The 22509-nt window shown below is 48.5% G+C and overlaps 1 protein-coding gene across 4 annotated transcripts in view; it reads left to right on the top strand.

Moving 5' to 3' along the window:
* Positions 1–22509, top strand: part of CAMTA1 (calmodulin binding transcription activator 1) — a 690484-nt gene that overhangs the window by 602290 nt on the left and 65685 nt on the right. For all 4 annotated transcript variants that reach the window (XM_081870725.1, XM_081870727.1, XM_081870724.1 and 1 more), the window contains exon 6: positions 19135–19288. In XM_081870725.1, the coding sequence (XP_081726851.1) occupies positions 19135–19288 (154 nt within the window). The remainder of the gene's footprint in view (positions 1–19134; positions 19289–22509) is intronic.

Here is a 22509-nt window from a genome sequence, read left to right as displayed (position 1 = left end):
AGGGCTCTTCTTATGTTCTTATGCCCATCCAGTAGCTGCAAATCCACCAAGCAGCAGCATTGTCTAGATGGGAGGGACAAGCCACAAGCTCTCACCTGGACGCCCAGCGCTTGCGGGCTTCCTCAGAGGCATGGCGTCCATTGGAAACTGTATTCAACAAAACAGGTCCACCATGACAGTTCTGGGCTTCATCCTATCACCTGTTTCTGCACTATGCAATCAGGCACAGGCGGATAGTGTTTTTCTGGGTTACCTGCTTGCTTGGAGAGGGGAATGTTTGCTCAGCAAAAGGGCTATCCCATTGCACATTGGACTAGATTCCTCTTCCCCGGCTTGCTAAAAGACTTCAGGTAGCTGTTTATTCCTCTGTGTTACCTGCTCCTTCTCAGATGCTTCTTTGGATTCTGTGGATGCCAGAAGCCTAAAGGAACCTTTGATCTGCGCTCAGCCTCCCTTACATCCTCCCAACTTCAAACGCTCCCTTGTTAAACTTTAATCAGCCCTCCATTCCGCTCTGGGTTCGGCACTTACCGCTCCATTTCTGGGTTATCTCAGCTGTTAGCAGGCACTCGGCTCCTCAAGGAGCTGAATGGTCGAATGAAAAGGAGGATTTGCCAGTCTTTGATGACGGGAGTCTTCAGCGCTTGCTGTCGCAAGTCGTGGAAGTCGACAGGCCCTCCGCGCGGTGGAGGTTGGGCCTGGGAAAGGAGGCTGGTGGCATCTAGTCCTGATCCTTGGGGGCCAGTGGCTTGAACTGGAAATCCATTTCATCCTTCCTCCATCCCTTCACAGTCCTGGCACTCATTAGCCTGCCTACAGAGCAGATCTCTCGGTGGAGAATCAGATCCAGCATAGCGCTGCAGACTCCAGCACAAGGAGGGTATCCCTGAATACTGGGAGAGGGGGACTGATGGGAGTTGAGAACCCAGCAGCACCAGGTGGTGTTAGTTAGATTAGACTTATTACTAAATTGCTAAAAAGGTGATTTACTTTCATGAGGGAAGCATGCAACTGCAGAGTCGGCTGTTGTTGTTGTTTGCATTCAATGAATGCATGCATTCATTGACTAACTTCACACAAGCATCTCAAGGTGATCTAAAATAAAAATTGCAACAACAAAAAACAACCCCAGCAGTTATATTTAAGAAACAAAACAAGACCCAAGCCATCCAAAATAGACACGTGGCAAACGATCCCTTTATCCAGCTGGGAAATCCTATCAGAATGAAAATGCCTTTGATTGTTTCCAGGAAGCACAGGCAGTGTGTGCCTGTTGTATCTCAATGGGAATTCTGTTCTGCAGAACAGGGGCAGTCCCTCTAAAGGCCCTGCTCTGAGTTATTGTGAAGGAGGCTTCAGCTATCTTGTAGGAAAGACTCTCCCGCAGGGTGCAACAATCTTCTGGGCATTATATAAGGGATAAGGCCATCTCTCAAGTAACCTGGTCACCTGAACAGTATAGGGACTAAGTTGTTAGCACCAAAGCCTTGAACTTGGCCCAGTAGCAAATCTGCAGCCAGGGCAAATCTCTCAAACAAGTTTGCCCCCACAAGCAACCTAGCCACCACAATCTGCACCAGCTGTATGCTCTGGTCCAACCTCAAGGGTAGCCCCGCATAGAGTGCATTGCAGTGATCCAACCATTGGTTAAAGGGGGCTTGCTATCCTCCCAAGAGCTAAGGAGCCACTGGGAGGGAAAGCCCTGACAGCCCCTTAAGCTCTCAGGTGACTCTGGCCTCTGCTTGAGAGACCTATCTTCCCTAATACAGCCAGTAGAAGCCAATGGGAGCTGTCCAGGGTCCTGTCCTGTCTTGCTCTGCCTTGCCATGGATGGGGTGGTGCAGGCATGAGACTCTGGTCTTCATTAGCATGTCATTTGCAAGCCCCAGTTGGAGGGACAGGGTGCTTAAGAGAAAGGAGGTCTGCCCAGTATCTCCTTAGAGTGGAGGTGGGAAGCTTTAGATCCAGTGACTCAATGGAAAATCCAGATGCAAAGGCAGCCAAGTATTAATAGATGGATGGATATCAGATGCTTGTTGCTTCTAACACACACTCCCAAATCCAGCAAGGAGTCACTTTCTACATTGCAGGGGATGAACTAGATTACCCTTGTGGTCCCTTCCAAGTCTACAGTTCTGTGGTTCTTTAATGGCCACATCATGGCTGGGACATAGAAGCTGCTTCAGAGGGACAACTGGCAAAGTCCCTTTGACTTTCTGTTCCTTGGCTGAACTCCTAGCTCCAAGTTTTTAATTATTATGGTTATTATTTTATTGTTCTCTCTGCTTAGCAATGTCTTGGTTTCTTTAATAATAATAATAATAATAATAATAATAAAGATTAACACCACTAATGAAGCCGCTGAGCCTTCAGCTTGCGACTGATAAGAGGTGGAAGTGTCTGAATTGAAAAGCCGAATTTTCCAGCGGCGCCTGCTGTTGATATAAACCTTGAGAGCTCTTGGTGAATGTCAGCCCGGCTTTGAAATTAAAATATCTCCTGTTTTGTTGCATCTATTGTTCCATCGCAACCTCGAGTTAGCTGGGGAAGGAAGGGAAAGAGCCACTTGGGGGCTTGCGGTATAATACTGGCATTTCTAAGCAGTGGAAGGGATGGGAGAGTTGCAAATGGAGCTCCATCTGTTTGAAAGGCAGAGTTGTGGGGGGGGGGAGGCGGTGTTCTGCTCCAAATGGAGAAATGCCACAGCTGCATCCTGGGAGCTACACTAGGCAGGGCAAAGGCCGGCCAGCCCTAGAGAAGCAGCCCAGTGGGGCATGAGCTAAGGCAGGCATGGGGTGGGGGCACCAGTTATTTGGCAACCAGGTAAGAACATAAGAAGAGCCTTTCTGAGTCCCATCTAGTGCAGCCAAGAGAGACTTGAAAAGCCAAGAGCCAGGACATGGAGGTGACAGGTTCCCTCTTTACTGTTTGTTCCCAGGTGATATTCAGAGACATTCACCCTCTCAACATGGGGCAGTTAAGCTGCTATGGCTAACTACAGTGGACAGCCCTGTTCTTTTTCTTCTTTTCCCTTTGCCCCTCACACTCAGTCCATCATCAGGCGATCTCCATTGCCGTTCCCTTCAGCTTTGACATTGCCGAACTGAGTCCCTTTCTCACTTTCCCTTCAGGAAAAATATCTGGTTGCTGCCCAGGGCAATCACTTGCCTTGACTACTGCTGTCTCCTTCTCTTTGGCCTTCCATAGCCTTGCTGTAGTCTTCTTGTGTCCATCCTACACCCTGCTGCCCAAATCAGCCCCCTGGTCATCTCAGCTATAAATCCTTGCCCTGGCTATCTCTCTGCTCCCAGGTGCTGCACAAACATCTCTGCTTCTGTTACCTTGTGCCCCCTGCCCCTTATATCACCCATACTTCCCTGCCTGTGACCCACACTCGCCTACTGCTCTCTATGGTTCAAATTCTCCTGCCCCTTCAAATCTTCCCACCCTTCTTCCCAGATAGCTGGAACAGCCAGCCAGAAACCCCTCTGCGTGACCCTTCAAATTCCTGCTTAAAACTCATCTTTGGCCCAAGCCTCTTGTCCTCAGGCCCAAGGCGTCCCACAGGAACTCAGCCTCACTGCATGTAACTGCAGCCATTGCATGTTGTCTCATTTCTCCTCTCCCCCCTCCCCGCCACACAATCCCACTTCCTTTGTCTCTCTCTTGGGACTCTTTTTCAGTTGTAAGACTTTTGGGGAAGGGACCTGTGCAGCCAGTCTTTGGAAACATCAGAGGTTGGCTTCATCAAAAAAAGGCTCAGGATGTTCTCCACTTTTGTTCACAGGCAAGAATCTGGGGAGGGATGAGATGCCACCCAATATTGTCTGGGGCTGGGGGCCGGGACTGAAACTCTGCAACTGCATAGGGAGTCTGGTTATTCTTTTTATCAGAAAATTATTTCCTTGAAACATTTTGGCTCAGCCTCATCAGCGTTTGGTGGAGTTCCTTTCCTCCACAAAAGTTGTGTTTATTGCTGCTCGACTCACGCACATTGCAAAGTCAAACCCATAGAAAGTGTTTTGCTGCAGGCTCCCTGGGAACGATGCACAGCATTATCTAGGAGCAGCTTGCACTGGAGCGATTCCTTATGCAAATTTGGTGGAGGGGCCCCAAAGAGATTAATGAGACCTTTTTCAATTAGCGCACAGGGAGAAAAGGCAAAGAGTTCCCATTGTCATCTTATCTCCTGGGTTCTTTATCCAGGTGAAGAATGAAAGTCAGCTCTGTGCTAGGGGGCGGGGGGGCGGCGGAGTTTTTGCACTAGGTTGAGGGGCCAAGGAAGTCTGTATGGCCTTGGTGGTCCCTGTGATCTGCCAGGCTGGTGGAGGGGCATCAGGTGTGGTCAGCATCAAGGGTCTGCTAGGAAAGACCACCACACTCTAGACCACCAATATGAGGTTTCAATGACAGGGCAGACTTCTCTGTTCAGGCAGAGATTGCTGTCTGATGAAAATGGCATTTGGGTTGCTAAGTTGACCCCTAGTTTTGCTAGCTTCTTATGGGCTGAAGTGGGGGAGGAAGAAGCTGGGGCACAAGAGATCCTGCTAAGGGGGCAGAGAGGCACCTATGGCACTGTCTGTGGGTTGAAGCAGCCCAGGAGGACTGAGCTAGTGAAAGCCTAACAACAGCAACAACACACTCCAATTATAGACCTCGGGTTAAGTACTTAATTTGTTTCAGAGGTCAGTTCTTAACCTGAAACTGTTCTTAACCTGAAGCACCACTTTAGCTAATGGGGCCTCCTGCTGCCGCCGCGCTGCTGGAGCATGATTTTTGTCCTCATCCTGAAGCAAAGTTCTTAACCCGAGGTACTATTTCTTGGTTACGCTTCTGTAACCTGAAGCGTATGTAACCCGAGGTATCACTGTACAGTGGAACCTCAGTTTCCGAGCATCTCGGAAGTCGAACGTTTCGGCTTTTGAAAGCCAAAAACCCAGAAGTAAATGGTTCCATTTTCAAATGCTTTTCGGGAGCCAAACATGCCACGAGGCTTCCGTATTGAGTTTTCCAGATGCAAATGCTTCCGGAAATGCAGGTTTCGGTTTTTGAACGTTTTGGAAGCCGGAATGGTCTTCCGGAATGGATTACATTCAGAAACTGAGGTTCCACTGTATAATGTTATGCTACACCTTATTATTTTCAACCACCCCTCAAAGCTGCTTCTATTTTTTAAAGAAGCAGGAGGAAGCTTGGGAACCCCAGGAAACGGGCAATCCCAGACGCCATCTCCCTAAACTCTGAGAAACACCTCAGTCCAAATGTGTTCTTTGCTGCAGTCCTCCTTCCCACCCCCTTGCCTCTGTTTTCTTGATGAGGACAAAAAAACATTCTTCCCCAAAGCCTACAGATAACTACAGACTTCAGCATCATCTATAATTAAAGAGGGTGACCATCCCCTGCTCCCTTCTGACTCAGTGTGTCCTTCAGGGCCCTGCACTGGGTTTGTTTGTTTTTTTATTCAGTCCCACAGAGATTAAGAACGAAGGCAAACTTCTACTGAGGTCTGTTTGGAGGCCACCTGAAAATTCTGCCCCTGTGTAAGAAACATTTGAACAATGCTGCCTGGAAAGGCGTCTGATTAGGGCAGGCAGCCCAAAACCTCCCTGCAAGGCGAAGGAAGAACTGTCTTTGAATTCTTCTCTCCTTTGGAGAGTCAGTCTTTATGAATGCTTTTAGGGACTATTGATTGACTGTTGTGTTGCTGATTATCCTGGTACGTTGTTCCCACCTTCAGTTCTTTTATAAGAAATATGGGATATGCATTTTAAAAATAAGAACAGCAAGCCTTGTCATGCCCCACCCCCCACCCCGTGGCTGAATCAGAAGACCCTTCCTGGGACCTGCCTCACCAACGTCCTTTTCCCGTCTCTGAAAATGAGTGGCATGTCCCCTTGTTGGCATCTAAAGGAGGAAAAGCTTTTGAGCTGTCTTGGCTTTCGCACAAGGATGCAGATTTGCTGCCTTGTCCTGCGGGGAGGTTGTGGAAGGGAAGGGGGGGGAGCTCATGTCATCTGGGATGCTCAGATGGTGTTAGTGAGCAGGTATTGCCACAAATGGGGCTTGCGATGTGAAGGAAGCTTCCAGGTTATCAGCAAATGCCAGGAGTGACTGGAGGGAGTGTGGAGATAAAGAAGGATTAAGGAGGCAGCTAACAAGAAGGCAGAACTCTGATTTCCTAATCCGAGCCCTGCCCTGCAGCAGCTCTCTAACCCCTTAGTCATAAAATGTACAGCACCCTCCTCACTCCAGTGATTAGGCTTCCTTTTGTCCTACAAAGGTATTAAAAAGGAGCGCACGCCACTCCCATTTTCTTGAAAACAAATGCGGGCAATTCTGCGATTACCACGGAGGCGGCATAAACATCGCCCTGGGAAGCTGTCATTGCTGGCAGCTCCAGGGAGAGGCGGGCTCACCTGAAACCCAGGCTGAGAGGAGAACAGCTCGATTTCTGGGACGAGGAGAGAAAAGATGGGCTGGGATTTGCCCCTCCTGTTCTGTCATGGTGCTTTTGCCAGTCAAACACATGATCAGTCGCTCTGGAATAGCTCTTGAGCAACAGAGTGCCTGCTCTGCCGGGAGAAGGTCCCAAGGACAGTCCCGGATTTACAGAAGCCATCTTGGTTTTTTATTTGATCCCAGAATGCCCCACTTAGGACATCCATGTTTTCATGGGTGAAATGTTGGAGGGAATGGTTGTTGTTGTTGTTTAGTCGTGTCCGACTCTTCGTACCCCATAGACCAGAGCACGCCAGGCACTCCTGTCTTCCACTGCCTCCCGCAGTTTGGTCAAACTCATGTTGGGAGCTTCAAGAACATTATCCAACCATCTTGTCCTCTGTCGTCCCCTTCTCCTTGTGCCCTCCATCATTCCCAGCATCAGGGTCTTTTCCAGGGAGTCTTCTCTTCTCATGAGGTGGCCAAAGTATTGGAGCCTCAGCTTCAGGATCTGTCCTTCCAGTGAGCACTCAGGGCTGATTTCCTTCAGAATGGAGAGGTTTGATCTTCTTGCAGTCCATGGGACTCTGAAGAGTCTCCTCCAGCACCATAATTCTAAAGCATCAATTCTTCGGCGATCAGCCTTCTTTATGGTCCAGCTCTCACTTCCATACATCACTACTGGGAAAACCATAGCTTTAACTATACGGACCTTTGTTGGCAAGGTGATGTCTCTGCTTTTTATTTATTTTTTTAAAAAATAATTTTTATTAACCGGCCAATCAAATCAAATTAAATCACATCACATAAATTCTGAATTACAAAGCTGAATTTTAAATTTTGTTGGGGGGACCCATATTTCAAGATCCAAAGGGGGATTCTGATCATCTTCTTGCTACTGCGTTAATGTCCAAATCAGTCCAAACAGAGTTCATAATTCTATCCAGTCTTATCTTGCTCTTTCCACATCACATCTTGTTCATATATTTTCTCTTTTTTCTTTATGATCTCTTCTGATAGTCTCCTTAAGCCAATAAACACCAATAATAATCCTGTGTGAATTTTTCCATTCTTCCAATCCTCAAATCGAGATGGTTTCCATATATCATCGCCTTCATAGATAACATCGCTCATTCCATCATTAATCTCGCAAAACTGTCGCTCTTAAGTCCCACTGAGGAGTTTCACCCACAATATAAAAACAGCTCTATTTCTCTATTTCTCCTCTCAGACTTAAGTCCTCCGACAGAACTTCCCAATATGGCGATGGCATTTTTAACTGCGTCATTCCAAAGCTCTTATACATTCCACGCTCTTCTTAAAACATGCTTTGGTTTGAAAGTTTATCTCCACACAGCCTTAAATCCACAGCTTAAGTCCTTAAAACGACATTTCTGACTCGTGAGGGGAGGGGATTCTTGTTTAATCACATAAGGAAAGAAAGAAAAGTTTTTTCCCCTCCCCCATCAGTCATTTGCCATACCGAGTCTTGGCGTATCTTCTCATGATTTCTCTTGTTCCTCCGACTCGTCTTGTTTTATCAGAGATCTCTTCTGTTAGCAGTCTTTACTCCCCCTCCTTCCTCGAAATATGTGCATTCCTTCATCCAAATTGTTTCTTTTGAAGTTCTTGCAGCTAGTGGCGTGGATCAGGGACGGCGTCCAGGAGCACCGGAATCCCACAGGAGGGGTTTGTGCCTAGTGCCCCCATCCCCACAAATTCGGGGGTGGTATAGGGCACAGCAGGCAAGGCAATCCCCTCCACCATCCTGGGGGGGGGGGGTAGGGAGGCTAATTACTCCCATCATAGCCTCCAAATTACCTTGTGTGGGTCGGAGAGATGTTATTGTCAGCCATCTTCCGATGCGCCCCCTAGTGGCCCCCCGATGTCTCTGCTTTTTAAGATGCTGTCTAGGTTTGTCATTGCTTTTCTCCCAAAAAGCAGGCGTCTTTTAATTTCATGTTTTAATTTCGTTTAATTTCGTGACTGCTTAGGGAATCGTAGGACATCCCTATTTTCACTGAAGAAATGTTGGAGGGTATGCAATACTGGACTAGATGGAGCAAGGATCTGAGTCAGTATAAGGCAGCTTCTTATGTGTCCTCCCTCCAATGTGCAGGGTGGTTCCAGGATGGAATGTGGATCTTGGCTGTAGCAAAATGCAGCTCTTAAGGTGGTGGGTGATACAAATATTCTTCATTTGTGTAGCCAAAGCCATTATGAAAAACACGATACACAAGACAAAATAAAATGCATTACACAGGTAAGATAATTATTAAAACCAGGCATTCCATCGGATAGGAGCTTGCTCTCCTGAAGAAATTGTCTTATCATCACTACAGACTTTTCTCCTTAAAATTGCCACTCCAAAAGATGAATCCGGATATCTTTTCAGAAGTGTAAAAGGGCCTGTTGCTCAGTAAAAAGTTAATCAAGTACCCAATCCATCTCTCCGCTGAGAGATTTTAAATCTTTGAGCGAGGCTGCTCTTAAGTCCTTGCAGATTGCAAGCAAGGAAGTAGTTGGGTACATCTTAAGGCAGATGACCCCATGTGGACAGAGACTCTTCGTACAGAATCAGGTAATAGCGTCCTTCAACTATAGCAGACTGCATAGGTGGTACTTTCAGAGCCGCAAAAGCATTTCTCCATTTGGCGTTTGTAATACTGGTGCCATAGTGATGTCAAGGAGTCCGAATGGGTAGTTTGGCATACCAAGGGGCATATTCAGACAAGCAGGCAGAAGTACAATCAGCACAAAAATCATGTTTCAGAATACGAAATTTTATGTGGCAAGATGCCATCTCACAATCTGACGAGTTCAAAGTGTCCAAAGAGTGCCCATACATATCAATAACTTGTAGTATTTCCTGATTCCAGGATGGAATTGCTCCGTTTATAAAGCTCAGCATTTTCCTTAAAGCAGAAAATACTAAAATGGGCCCTTATCCCTTTTTTAATTTCAACCAGTAGATGGTGATAATAAGGGTCTTGAAATAAATGGGTGCTGTGCAAACATTTGAGACAGAAGGCAGCTATTTGCAGGGTAGATTCTCCTAATCAATTTTATAATAACAGTGATTATTTTTTAGCTCCCTGAAGAAATCTGCTTAATGTAATGGAAAGGTTCTGTTGGTGTGAGCACAGGCCCAGTTTTCCCAGCTCCATTTCTAAGCTTTGGTTACCCACAAAAGAAGCTGGCAGCGCTATTTTCTTCCTTCTTTTTTCAATAATTTTCTCTCCTTCTATCTCTCCATTGATGGTTGACTGGAGAACCTTCCCTGCCTAAAGGTCTTGGAGTTGAAATTCTCAGGGCTGAGGTGGCACCCAGGAACTTATGCCTGTCCCTTGCCACCGGCTGCCGCCCCCCGCAAGCCGCTGCTGCTTCCATGCCAGCAGCTGTCAAATCCACCGGCCTTGGCATGGTTATTTATTCATGCCTTGCTAAGATGCCCTCGTGTCCTGGCGACTCTTGCTCTCTGTTTTATGTTTCTTATTTCAAAACTTAGGGGGGAAGCACTTTGCTTGCTCTGGGGCCTGGGGAAAAAGTTCCTCCTTAATGTGGGAAATAAAATGGGTTGGTGGAACAAACAATGGCTGATTTACTCCCCTAATTTCCACAGCCGAAAAGAGAGCCTAGCGCATGCGCCTTCCTGCTGGCGCCTGTGCCAGGAGGTCCACAGCACCATTACAAGCCATTATTACTTTCTGGATAATGTATACATTTTCACTATCACCCAGCCCCTTGCTCCTTCATTTTTCATAAGAAGTGGCACGAGATTAATGACGCAGCCGCAGAAGAAACGCAACGCCATGCCAGCTTGATTTATTGACCACTTAGCATTGATGAAGCTGCAACCACGACTCAAACAGCTGTTGCCATTGCATTTCTCTTTATCAAAGGGAACAGCTTTTTGCATTTTTAACCAGGTCTTGAGCTGGTTTCTGCTTATCGTGCACAACCAAGCTAAAGGGGAAGAGCACAAAAGTGGAGCCAAATATCTTCTTTGTGTCAGGAACTACCAGGTTTAGAAAAACAAAAGTGTGCCTCCTGGCCAGAGTTGAGTCTTGGTAAATGTAAAGGTGCCTCTGAGCATAGACTTAATAGACTTAAAATGCAGCCCAGACGGTGCCTTGGCAAGCGAAAGCAGCTTTGGCTCTGTCACCAACAGCTGATGGGCAGCCAAGCCCAAGCCTTGGGTGCTTTAAGCACCACACAGGGCTCTTTGCAAGACCAGCGTGGGCACTTTGAAGTCTCCAAGTCAGGACGTCAAAGCACCCAGTCACCTAATGCCATTGTGATGCCAGGTGATTGAATGGTGGGTCAAATCTGGCCAGCTGGGATCTGATAGGAATCTGACTCACAGCATCAAAAATGTTCCCCACCTCCTCACCCCATATCCTCCCACTCCCAGTGAATAATGCCACTCCTCCCAGGCAGTTCCTGCCAGTAGCAAAGACCAGGTTGCATCAGGCAGAGAGCAGGTTCTTCGACCCACCCTATGGCTCAGCCTGTCCCCTTGCGCCCCAACTCTTGTGCAATGGGAACCTCTTGCTCCCCTTGCCCCTGAGGTGTAACTCCTGGAGGACCAGAGAGTGCGCTGCACAGGAAGCTCAGGGGGACCAAGAGACAGTCGCCAGGCAGACAGGTGCTGACATTTGGGTGCTTCCACCAGCAACTGAAAGCACCCCCTCTTCACCCTGGATTTTCCTGGCCACTAGTAGTACCATCTTCTGGCACCTGTGGTTGTAACGGATGTTTTGTTGATACAGATTTTATTCTTATATTTTGTGTTTTTATTCTCTTGGTCTCTCTTTCAAAGGAATGGCAATATACTTTAATACATATATGGGTGATTGCAGCCATTTTGCCAGGGGCCACAGAATGCTTGCTCTGCGTCTATGAGTGATCAGTCTCTCAGTGCAATGACAGCAGGTCACACTCTAAAACTCCCTGTCCATTGACACCCGGTGGCTGATACCTTCTCTGTGCTGTTTCTAAAGGTAAAGGGTAAAGGGTAAAGGGACCCCTGACCATTAGGTCCAGTCGTGGCCGACTCTGGGGTTGCGGCGCTCATCTCGCTTTATTGGCCGAGGGAGCCGGCGTACAGCTTCCGGGTCACATGGCCAGCATGACTAAGCCGCTTCTGGCAAACCAGAGCAGCGCACGGAAACACCGTTTACCTTCCTGCCGGAGCGGTACCTATTTATCTACTTGCACTTTGACGTGCTTTTGAACTGCTAGGGTGGCAGGAGCAGGGACCGAGCAACGGGAGCTCACCCCGTCGCGGGGATTCAAACCGCCGACCTTCTGATTGGCAAGTCCTAGGCTCTGTGGTTTAACCCACAGCGCCACCCGCCTCCTTGTGCTGTTTCTAGCACCTGCTAAAAAGTTTTTTATGTTTAGGAAAGACTTCCCAGACATGTAATTTTATTACGTACGCTTGTTTTTAAATTCTGTTGACTTCCTCTGTGCTTTTGGATAATTTAATTATGTATATTTATTTTTTTACAGTTTGTTGATTTCATCCGCATTTTTATGCTCCGTTATGTGAGCAGTTTAGAGAGTCATCTTTTTTGATTAGGCGGGTCGATAAATCCCTTTAAATAAATAGATAAAATTAATCCTTTGTTTTATGCATGGCTCTTAAAGTGTTTTCGGACCTGCCTCGAATCCTCAGCTTGCATTTCCAAAGGGCTCTGGCCTCCAGCTGCTGTTTGTTTGTCCTGCTGTGTCTCATGGACAAATGGCAGGTGTCATTAAATGCAACGTGCAGGAGTTTATTTAAAAATTTCAATGCAAGCAGCATCACCTGGCTGCTAATTATGGGGAGTGGGGTCAACCTTCCCCTCTCCGTTGATGGTCCTAAGGAAAATCTCTTCTCTGAAACTTCAGCACTTGCTTACTTGAGCCGTGTTCTCCCCCTGGGTCAATGAGAGCATGTGCCCAGACACACTTCCCAAGCATGAGCAGATCGCGTTGAGACACTGCTAGCCACAATGACTAAGCTCTGCCTCCACAGCGATGCTTCTGAATACCAGTTGCTGGAAACCTCAGGAAGAGAGAGGGCTCTTGTGCTCAGCGTTCTGCTCCCTGGTTTCCCACAGGCATCTGGTTGGCCACCATGAGAACAGGATGCTGGACTAGATGGGCCATTGGCCTGATCCAGCAAGATATTCTGATGTTCTTGTGTCCCAAGAACTCCTAAGTTACTCCTAAGGTAACTGGGAACAGAGTTGCTGCCTCAGCAGTGACTACACAACTTTATGACCACTGCTCCATAGCAATTGTTTTTATACTTTTCCATTCACCATATAGATGGGTTTTTGAAGCATTTCTGTATCCTTCTGCTGTGCAGAATTCCACGAAACAGTGGGTATATCCGGAATCACTGTTCACAACGTCTGTTTGCGAACTACTTCTGCAGCACTGGATGCCACAAACAAAGCTTTACAGCCTGTTTTCACCAGATAAGAATCTGATACATTGCTTCTTTCAGAGGCTTGCATGGTCTTCAAAGACTTTCAGAGACTTATAAGACTTATGTTTATTTGGTTTTATGTTTTCAAGAGAATCCATTAAGAGTACATATTTTGTGACTTTCAGAGATTCATAAGTTTTCTGTTTGTGTGATTTCCTATATTTCATATTGTATAAAGAGTGTACAGTGGTACCTCGGGTTACAGATGCTTCAGGTTACAGACTCCGCTAACCCAGAAATAGTACTTCAGGTTAAGAACTTTGCGTCAGGATGAGAACAGAAGTCGTGCTCCGGCGGCGCAGCAGCAGCAGGAAGGCCCCATTAGCTAAAGTGGTGCTTCAGGTTAAGAACAGTTTCAGGTTAAGAACGGACCTCCAGAACGAATTAAGTACTTAACCTGAGGTACCACTTTATATTGCTATCGTATCATTGTATTTGGTCATCATGATGCCTTGGATATTGCTCAGTATGACGGTGGCAGGTGTGGGAGCGGGTGAAGGTGGTTGACAAGGGAGCAGAGCTTTAACTGAAAGAGAGGGGTTGACATGCAGTGTTGGAAGTGGCAGAAATCCAAACCGGCAGCTCAATTTTCTGCAGAAGTATTCCGCTCAAGAGTGGGTAGGGAAACTGAACTTACCCAGTGACTCTTGCCTGTCTGAAGCCTCTCTATCTGGGCTGGCATTTAGCAGTCAGAGCTGTTCCCAAGAAGGAGATGTTATATAGCTTGATATTTAACTAACATCCGTAGTGAGTTCTATTTTTAAAAACTGCACTCCGCTCCAGGCCCTCGGCATCAGGTAAATAAAGAGTTCAAAGAGGATGGGGCTTGCTTTGATTGGGCACCGTGGCGCCATTTATGAAGTTTGCCTAGGTCATCAAGGTGGGGTGAGCAAAGGACTCTGCATGATGAGGAAGGCGGGAGGATGCGTTTCAGCGATCATAAAAGCCGATTGGGGTGAGCCGTTCCGCAGCCTCCTTGAAATACCTGCATCCAGGGCAGTATTAATTCACAATAACAGGACAATAAATATGATACATTTCTAATAACTCCCATTATAGTAAAACGAATGGAAGCGAGAAAGGAGATGAGGAGTTCTCTTTGCCTTTGGGAACTTTCACGATTGCTTTTTCTAAACGCTGGGTTAGTGATTGCCTCCCCCCCCCCCACGAGCATTGGGTTGATTTGCTCACTTTATGGGTCTGTTAGGAGAGGCAAAATTCCCACCAGATGCCCTTCCAAAGCCCTTCAAAAAAGGGCTGGATGAAAACTACAGAGGATAAACATCCTTGAAAGCAAGGATCGGGAGAGGCAGCACGTCTCTTCCTGAAGCTGTGCCAGCAGCTTCGAGGGTCCAGACTGAAAGGTCCTCTTTTCCTCCAGCTTAAGGTCAACGTTGGACACCCATTGGTGCCACTTCCCTTTCCTCAAGCAAGCTGAATTGCCTGTGGCTGCCATACACCGCCTTCCCCCTCTGGACGCATGGCTAGAGGCTCTGCTGATTGCTGGATCTGCTGTCCTCCTCAGGACAGTAAAGGTCAAGAGGTTGTTTCTCCTCTTTGGATCAAGATAATCGCCCTATAACCTTGGGAGGTGGTGGATATTTTTAAGTAGAGGCTAGATGTCCTTCTGTCATGGATGCTTTAGCTGAGATTCCTTCATTGCAGGAGGTTGGACTAGATGATCCGCAGGGGCCCCTTCTGACTCTACAGTTCTAGGATTCTGTGAATCTGGAAGCTCAGCATCTACAGTGTGTCCAACTGCCACCTGAGTGCATTGCAGGGTGCATTAAATGCCCCACCTGCACCATCACCTCTGAATGCAAGCACACTTGCAGCAGAAGAGGCCTCTACCTCCCCACTCAGATATTTCACATCTAAAGCCTCTGCCTGGAAAGGGGACTGAGCCATGAGGAGTTCAAACCACCTTCTCACAAGGCATCCCAAAGTGGGCATCTGAGGCCAGTTGCTGGAAGCGGGTGGAGAGTCCTGCTCTGGGGGCCAAACAAGCTTATAGAGGGGAATCATAGAACCATAGAACTGTTGAGCTAAAAGGGACCTGGAGGGTCATCCAGTCCAACCCCCGCAGTGCAGGAATCGCAGCTAAAGAATGGAGCCACACAAACTCGGTTTGTGAAGGAGAGTCCACCACCTTCCAAGGAGGTCTCTTCCACTGGCAAACAGCTCTCACCATCAAAAAGTTCTTTCTAATGCTTCCCGGTCCTCCTGGCCATTCTGCAGGCTGCATCCAATTGACTGGGGCAGGAGTGTTCACAGAGGGCTGGATCAGGCCCCTCTCCTTGTCCTGAATTGAGAGTTGAATCACACCACCCAAATGCACATTGAAGACACCCTCCTTCAGGGCAGGGAGATGAAGTGATTTGTTTTCTAATTGCTTGCCTTCGATGTCCTCTTCCCCCATCTGGGTGGAGAAGCAAACCCAGAGTGTGCTTTTCCTTGATAGCTTCTGTGGGGAAGAAGGCTGAAGCCCTCTCAGTTCCTGCCTGTGCCCCCACTCACTTGCGGCTTTCCCCACCACCCTGCCTCAGTTTTGCCCCCTTGGCAGTTTACCTACTGTCCTTGGTCTCAGCCTATAGTTCAGGCCCCCGGTGTGTGTTTAAACCATCTGAAGGACAAGCAATTAATTGCCTGGCGGCATCTTTTTCATTAGTGAAGAAATGCTCGTTAGTGTGGGAGCTGATTTGATGGTCTGCTACCTTCCACCAGCAGCAAAGCGACTCCCTTTTGGCGAGGTCGGGGGGGGGGGGAGCTGCTTGGTGCAGACACAGACCCCCCCATCCCCCTCCGAAGCCCTGCTCTAGCAACATTAATGAAACATTAGAGTTTTAATTACACCATTATCCTATTTATTTTTATAAATAATTCCAGAGCAGTCATTAAAGTTTGTGGAATTTAGGAGCAAATGACTTCAGGGAGAAGAATCAAGTTTTCAATCTCGTTGTTGTCTGTCGTGGGGGTTCTTTCCCGGTTGCCTTGTTGTTCTTAAGATTATTCATTTATCCACCATCCAAGTGGAAGAAGTTTCTTTGTTGGAAAGTTTGCTGCGGCGGGACCAGACTTTCTGTGGTTGCTGCCAGCTCTCTGGCCCCCAGTTCTAGGAGTATACTGAGGTACTGCAAATGTCTGAGGTTGCCAGTCTTCCTGTTCTCTTCTCCCCTGTGGGCTAGGGATGCTGGGTGGCTGCTCAGACACATCATCATCATCATTTATCATTTATACCCCACCCATCTGGCTGGGTTTCCCCAGCCACTCTGGGCTGCTTCCAACACAATATTAAAATACGGTAATGCATCAAACATTAAAAGCTTCCCTAAAGAGGGCTGCCTTCAGATGTAGTCTAAAAGTCTGGTAGTTGTTCTTCTCCTTGACATCTGGTGGGAGGGCGTTCCACAGGGCGGGTGCCACTACCGAGAAGGCCCTCTGCCTGGTTCCCTGTAACTTGGCTTCTCACAGTGAGAGAACCGCCAGAAGGCCCTCGGCGCTGGACCTCAGTGTCTGGGTAGAACGATGGGGGTGGAGTATACTGGTATATACAGGTATACTGGACCGAGGCCGTTTAGGGCTTTAAAGGTCAGCACCAACACTTTGAATTGTGCCCGGATTCTGCAACCGGAAAAGCTGAGCATGACTAACCCTGCCTGGAATATACAAACGGAGCCCATTTGCAGAATTCCTCTTATTTCTCTTCCCATGCATAACTCATCCTGCCATTTCCCCTGTTTTACATAATTCAGAGCCAGAAACTACCTTCCACCTGCCCACCCCACCATCTTCTGAGATTTCAGTGGCCATTGCCCTTTTCACACCCTCAGGCTTAAAAAAACCAAAACTTTCCTTTCACTTCACCTTACAAGGGAAGAGCCCGTCAAAATGCCTCTCACGCCATGTTCAGTCACTGCCTTTTGAAAATGTCCAGCCTCTCTAGAACAGGTTTGTCACATATGAATGAAGTCACCTTGGTTACGACGGTAAAACCTGGATTCTTCCTTTGTGCAATCTATATATTTTAAAGCAAAGATGAATGAAACTTGGATTGCTATGAATAAGCTGTTTGCCACTTGCCCTCTCTTATATTTAAACATCTTGGGCCCCACCTAGTCTGTGTCAGGCAGGGATCCCCCTAGGGGAAAACATCACCTCTTTCCCACCACCGCACCCATGGCTGCCCTTACAGACTGCCCACCCCCTTGCCTAGAGGTGGGCAGGTAATGACAGTGCATTGGGCCCAGTTGTGGTCCTTACCCCCCTTGGTCATGTCCTCTGACCTCTTTCCAGTGCCAGGCGAAAACTTTTTTGTTTTGTTTTACTGAGTCCTTGAATCTGCTCCTCTTTATATTGCAGCCTGGTTTTTCATACTGTTGCTTTATGATTTATTTCTTGAGGGAAAGGGGCACAAACTGCCCTGCAAGGATACACAGCCCTTGCAATTGCAGGAAGTCCTGAGCTCAGAGGAAAGGGGTAGACGTCCCTTTCTGGGGCTCCCATTTGCATCCCGGGACCAAACTACTCTCACAGGTGCAATAAATTATTGCCACCTGGCTTGAAGCCAAGCACCACCAGCTGGAGATGCCTTCTGTGGGTCCACTGGTTCCTTGGGGTTCTTTGGGGCAGAAGCCCAAGGAACTTTCCAAACAGGCAGCAAAGTTCTTAATGTGGAACCCAAAGCCTGGGATAGAGCCAAGCCCAGAGTAAGCCTTGAAGCACCGGATAGGCTTTGTCAGGAGAATCAGGAGGGAGCAGCCTCTGGAAAGCACAGGTCGCTAGGTTCGATTGACAGCAGTTTGGGGATGAGAAAAGGGAACTCAGGGCTGGGGAGCAAATCCATGCCCCATTTGCATTTTAACACGAACCTCCTGCTCCAACAGTTTCCAAACAGATACACCAATCGACACACAACCATCCTTCGGCAACCTGGTTGAATGTTGCGAGGCAGCACGGAAATGCAGATACTCCCCAAAATAGCATAGAAAACTACTGTATATTAGGGGGTGTTCTTGCAAAAGTGCATATATATTTGCCAAAACGCATGCATGAGGAGAAAGGAGTACAAGACAGTGTATAAGTTTGTGTGCATACATAAATTTGTGTGTGACTTCTTTCCTAAGAATAGTTTGCGAATTAATGCAGAAATGGGGGGAATGGAACTGAAGTGGTTTTGTGATTTAATGTTGTTTGCTTTTGTTGCAAACCTCCTTTTGAGCTTTTATCAACTGGAAGGTATCATCATCTACTTCAGTGGTTTTCAACCAGTGCACCGTGGCACCCTGGGGGTGCCACGAGCAACACTGGGCTGTGTCCCTCTTTCCTTCCCTCGCTCCTCTGATGCCCTCTCGCATCTCTGCCTCCCAAAGGCTTGCACAGCTGTTTGTTGCAGCAGCCCTGGCTACAAGCTGCCCAGGTGAATGGTGCCTCTGGGGCTTGCCAGGGGGTTCTGGTTGCCAGGAGCTGAGGCAGACTTGGAGTAAGCAAGCAAGCGGGCAAGGGAGCCCAGCCAGCCAGTCCGCCAGCCCTTGCTGTTGGGAATGGACAGACAAGTCCCTGGCCCCTGTGGGTCAGTGTGAGGAGGCATCTCTCTTTGGGGTGGGGGTGGGCAGCTCAGAAACCAGTAGCGGCAGCAGCGGCTGTCCAGAGCACTCCCAAGGAAAAGGTAGAGGAGGCTGAGGGGACACTCAACAAGGGAAGGTGTTTGCAAAGGGGTGAGAGGCTGCCAGCTCTGCAGGCAAGGGGCAACATAACTGGGCTCCTGAGCCCTGCAGGGGTGCCGCAGAAAGAATGGAGTTGGTCAAGGGAGTCACAGACTCAAAAAGGTTGAAGAATTCTGATCTGCTGTATATTCCAGGAAGCGGCTTGACTGCTCACTCTGTATTCGGACACCTCTTTCAATACTGTGACCAGATTTTGTATGATGGTTCCCGAGACCAAGGAGCAATTCTCATCTACGTTTGGATACCACTGGGCGCCATTTTGAATTAAGATGGTGGACTTTTAGCTTCTTATAACGGCACCGATTTCAACCGCTGGTTTCAAAACTGTGCTGATTGGTTTATTTATTTTGCTTTTATGGGGGGGGCGAGGCCTTAGAATTCCCTGGGAGATGCCAGCTATGATTTTGCTAAGAAATAATGATGCTAATAGGTCTTTTCGAATAAATTGGCAGTGGTGATGACAATGTGTGTTCTCTACCACTCTTCCTGCAGAACCCGGACATTGTGCTGGTCCACTACTTGAATGTACCCGCCATCGAGGACTGTGGAAAGCCCTGTGGCCCCATCCTGTGCTCCATCAACACTGACAAGAAGGAGTGGGCAAAATGGACGAAAGAGGAGCTGATTGGCCAACTGAAGCCAATGTGTGAGTAGGGCCTGATGTGCTTGGGGCCCCAGAAGCAGTAGGGCACTGTGGGGGTTTTGTTTGTTTGTTTGGTTTTGTTTGTTCTTTGGTTGTTTGTTTTTTGCTGAGTGGGGACACAGGATGCTCCGCCTGGGCATGCATAAGGTAGCTGAAGCATTCCGCATGCCCTTCAGTCGCAAACAATGCACCTCGCAGAATTTGCAGGACAAGGATTATGGGTCATAGAATTGTAGAGTTGGAAGGTACCACAAGGGTCATCTAGTCTAACCCCCTGCAATGCATGAATCTTTTGCCCAGCGTGGGGCTCGAACCCACAACCCTGAGATTAAGAGTCTTCTGCTCTACCGACTGCTGGCTGCCATCCCATTACACACCTGTTTCAATTTCAGCAGTGCAAGGGGTGCAGGAAGGAGATGAGATAGACTCACGGAATTGCAGAGTGGGAAGGGACTGCCAGGGGGGTCACCCAGTCCTGCAATGCAGAATTCACAACTAAAGAATCCCTGGCAGATGGCCATCCAACCTCTGTTTAAAAACCTGCAATGAAGGAGTCAGTCCCAACATCAAACAGCTCTTACTGCCAGAAAGTTCTTCTTAACATTTAGGTCTGTCTTGCCATTTGGACCCGTTGGCTTGGGTCCTCCCCTCTGCAGTGGCAGACAACAAGCCTGCTCCAACTTCCACGTGGCAGCCCATCAGATATTTGAAGATGGCCATCGTGTCACCTCTCAGAGCCACAAAGCCAGATTCCAAGGCCTACTCTTTTTTGCTTGTTGAAGAACAAGCCGCAAACGAAAAGGAAAGCGTGTCTGAGGGGCTCCTTTTTATGCCTCCTGACAGTCATGGTGATGCAATCAGTGCTTGCCCAAGAAACGCCCTCTCCAAAAAGCAAAAGGCTGCGTACGTTTGCCGTTTGTGAGAATCATGACATGCCTTGCAGACATCAAAACCATTCTGCCATGGATAACAACAGTCGCCTGCTGCGTCAGAGCAAAGCCAAGGATGCTTGCAGGGGGCTCCTGAGGAGGCTTCCTCACGTGCAGGACAAAATGCAGGGAGGCAAATGGAGGCGGCCCCACCTGCGCCCACACAGCCAGGGTCTCTGTGCCCCGGGGCCTGGCTCCCTCGCCTGGCCTTCACACAGAGAGATGTGCCTGTTCCACGCAGGTTTGACTTGTTGCCTTGACAAGCATTTCCTTGTTAGGCTCCTGCCTCCTGCTGCCCTCTGCAGGGGCTGCCTTGGCTCCTTCCCCTCCTGTCTGCCCACCGATTGAAGTGCAAAGAGCATTTTGGAGCAGCTCTTCCTCCCGTACAGAGAGTGGCTGCTTTGCTTTAGCCATCCGGCATCTCCGCCCCCGTGCAAAAGGCTCAGAAACGGGAGAAACCTCTGCTCTGCCAGCAAGCCGGGCTGAGAATGAGCCAGGTCAGATCCACCACCCTGGCCAAGACAAAGTTGTCCCCTTCCTTCCTTCTGAGCCTCATTCCCAGGATATTGCAAGTGTTTCCACTCTGGATCCTGCTGAGCCTAGGGCTGTGTTTGCAGAAGGAGTGCCTGGACAGATTGCAAGCAGACTACGGGGGCAGAGCAAAGGGAGCACCATCCATCGGCCAACACCCAGAAAGTGCGGCCACTTCCTTGCTGGGCTGAAAGTGGCAGAGCCCATAATGGGAGAACAGCTGCTTTGCATGCAGAAGGTCTGAGATTCATCAACTCCAAGGCTGGGAGAGAATCCTGCCTGAAACCCTGGAGGGTCACTGCCGGTCAGCGTAGACAAGCTATTTATTTGATTTCTTAACTGCGTTCATGGTATAAGGTCCCGGGTGAGGGTTATGGCAATAGAAAGATGCAGTATTAAAACTGATTAACTTCAAAATCAGAAGGATAGGGTGGGTTCTAAAATATGTATCTCAGGGAAAAGAGGTGCATCTTCAGAATACAGATATCATATACCATCCATGCACAATCTAATTGTGGTTGAGGGGAGCAGTCTGGTGTGTATAACTGAGACCTGGGTGGCCCCATGCTAGTCCAGTATGCCTACCTGAGTATTTGCTGCAACACCATTTTAAGTCAGAAGGGTGGGAAGAGATGGCAGGTTGTAAAGGTAAAGGGACCCCTGACCATTAAGGTCTAGTCATGACCGACTCTGGGGTTGCGGCGCTCATCTCACTTTATTGGCCGAGGGAGCCAGTGCACAGCTTCCGGGTCATGTGGCCAGCATGACTAAGCCGCGTCTGGTGAACCAGAGCAGCGCACGGAAATGCCGTTTACCTTCCCGCCAGAGCGGTACCTATTTATCTACTTGCACTTTGATGTGCTTTCGAACTGCTAGGTTGGCAGGAGCAGGGACTGAGCAACGGGAGCTCACCCTGTCGCGGGGATTCGAACCGCCGACCTTCTGATCGGCAAGCCCTAGGCTCTGTTGTTTAACCCACAGTGCCACCCACGTCCCATGGCGAGTTGTAGTTATCCATAAAAACCCCACCTCCTTTGCCAGAAGATCCATCCACATCGGGACCGTTTGTGGTGCTAGACCACAAAGAAAGACTGAGGATACTGCTAGTTTGCTGTCCAGTTTGCTGCATTGCAACCACAGCGCCACCTCCCCACAAGGGAACTTGGTCCAGCAAACCAGCTGGGGATGTAGCAGCCTGGGCCGCCATGTCCTCTCTGTGAGCCTTTGGGGTGAAGGGAGCTGCAACTTTGCAAACTCTGGAAGGTCCCAGTAAGGGAGATCAGGAGTACAGCTTACTTTATTTATTTGTTGCATTTCTATCTCTGCTTTTTCCCCAAGGAGCTCGAGGTGGTGTACATCCTCATTTGCTCCTTACAACAACCCTGTGAGGTAGGCTGAGAGGCAGTGACTTGGCCAAAGTGGAGCTTTGAACCCTGGTCTCCCAAGTCCTACCCTGACACTCTAGCCACTATACCACACTGGCTCTCACACGTGTGTGGCTGACGGCACAGGTGTCTTTTTGTCCTCTCTGATCCCCAACTCAGGCCCCTTCACAGACTCAGTTCTCGCCCAGTGGTGTTGCTTAAGTTCTGCAGTTTCCAGCATTGCCTGTGCGATGGAAAGCGTATTCTGCAGCCGTTACACTTGGAAGACTCCCCTCCCCACAATGTACAGAAGCTGAGAGTCTCAAGAAACTGGGTGGGCGGCCCTAGAATCCCCGATTCTGCCTTTTCCTGGCTGCTGCGCACACAACAGCTGGGGCTG

The sequence above is a fragment of the Podarcis erhardii genome, assembly GCF_964252035.2.
Source record: "Podarcis erhardii genome assembly, chromosome: 7".
NCBI lineage: Eukaryota > Metazoa > Chordata > Lepidosauria > Squamata > Lacertidae > Podarcis > Podarcis erhardii.
Note: the sequence above shows the minus strand (reverse complement) of the source record. Positions and strands in the feature narration are given on the sequence as shown.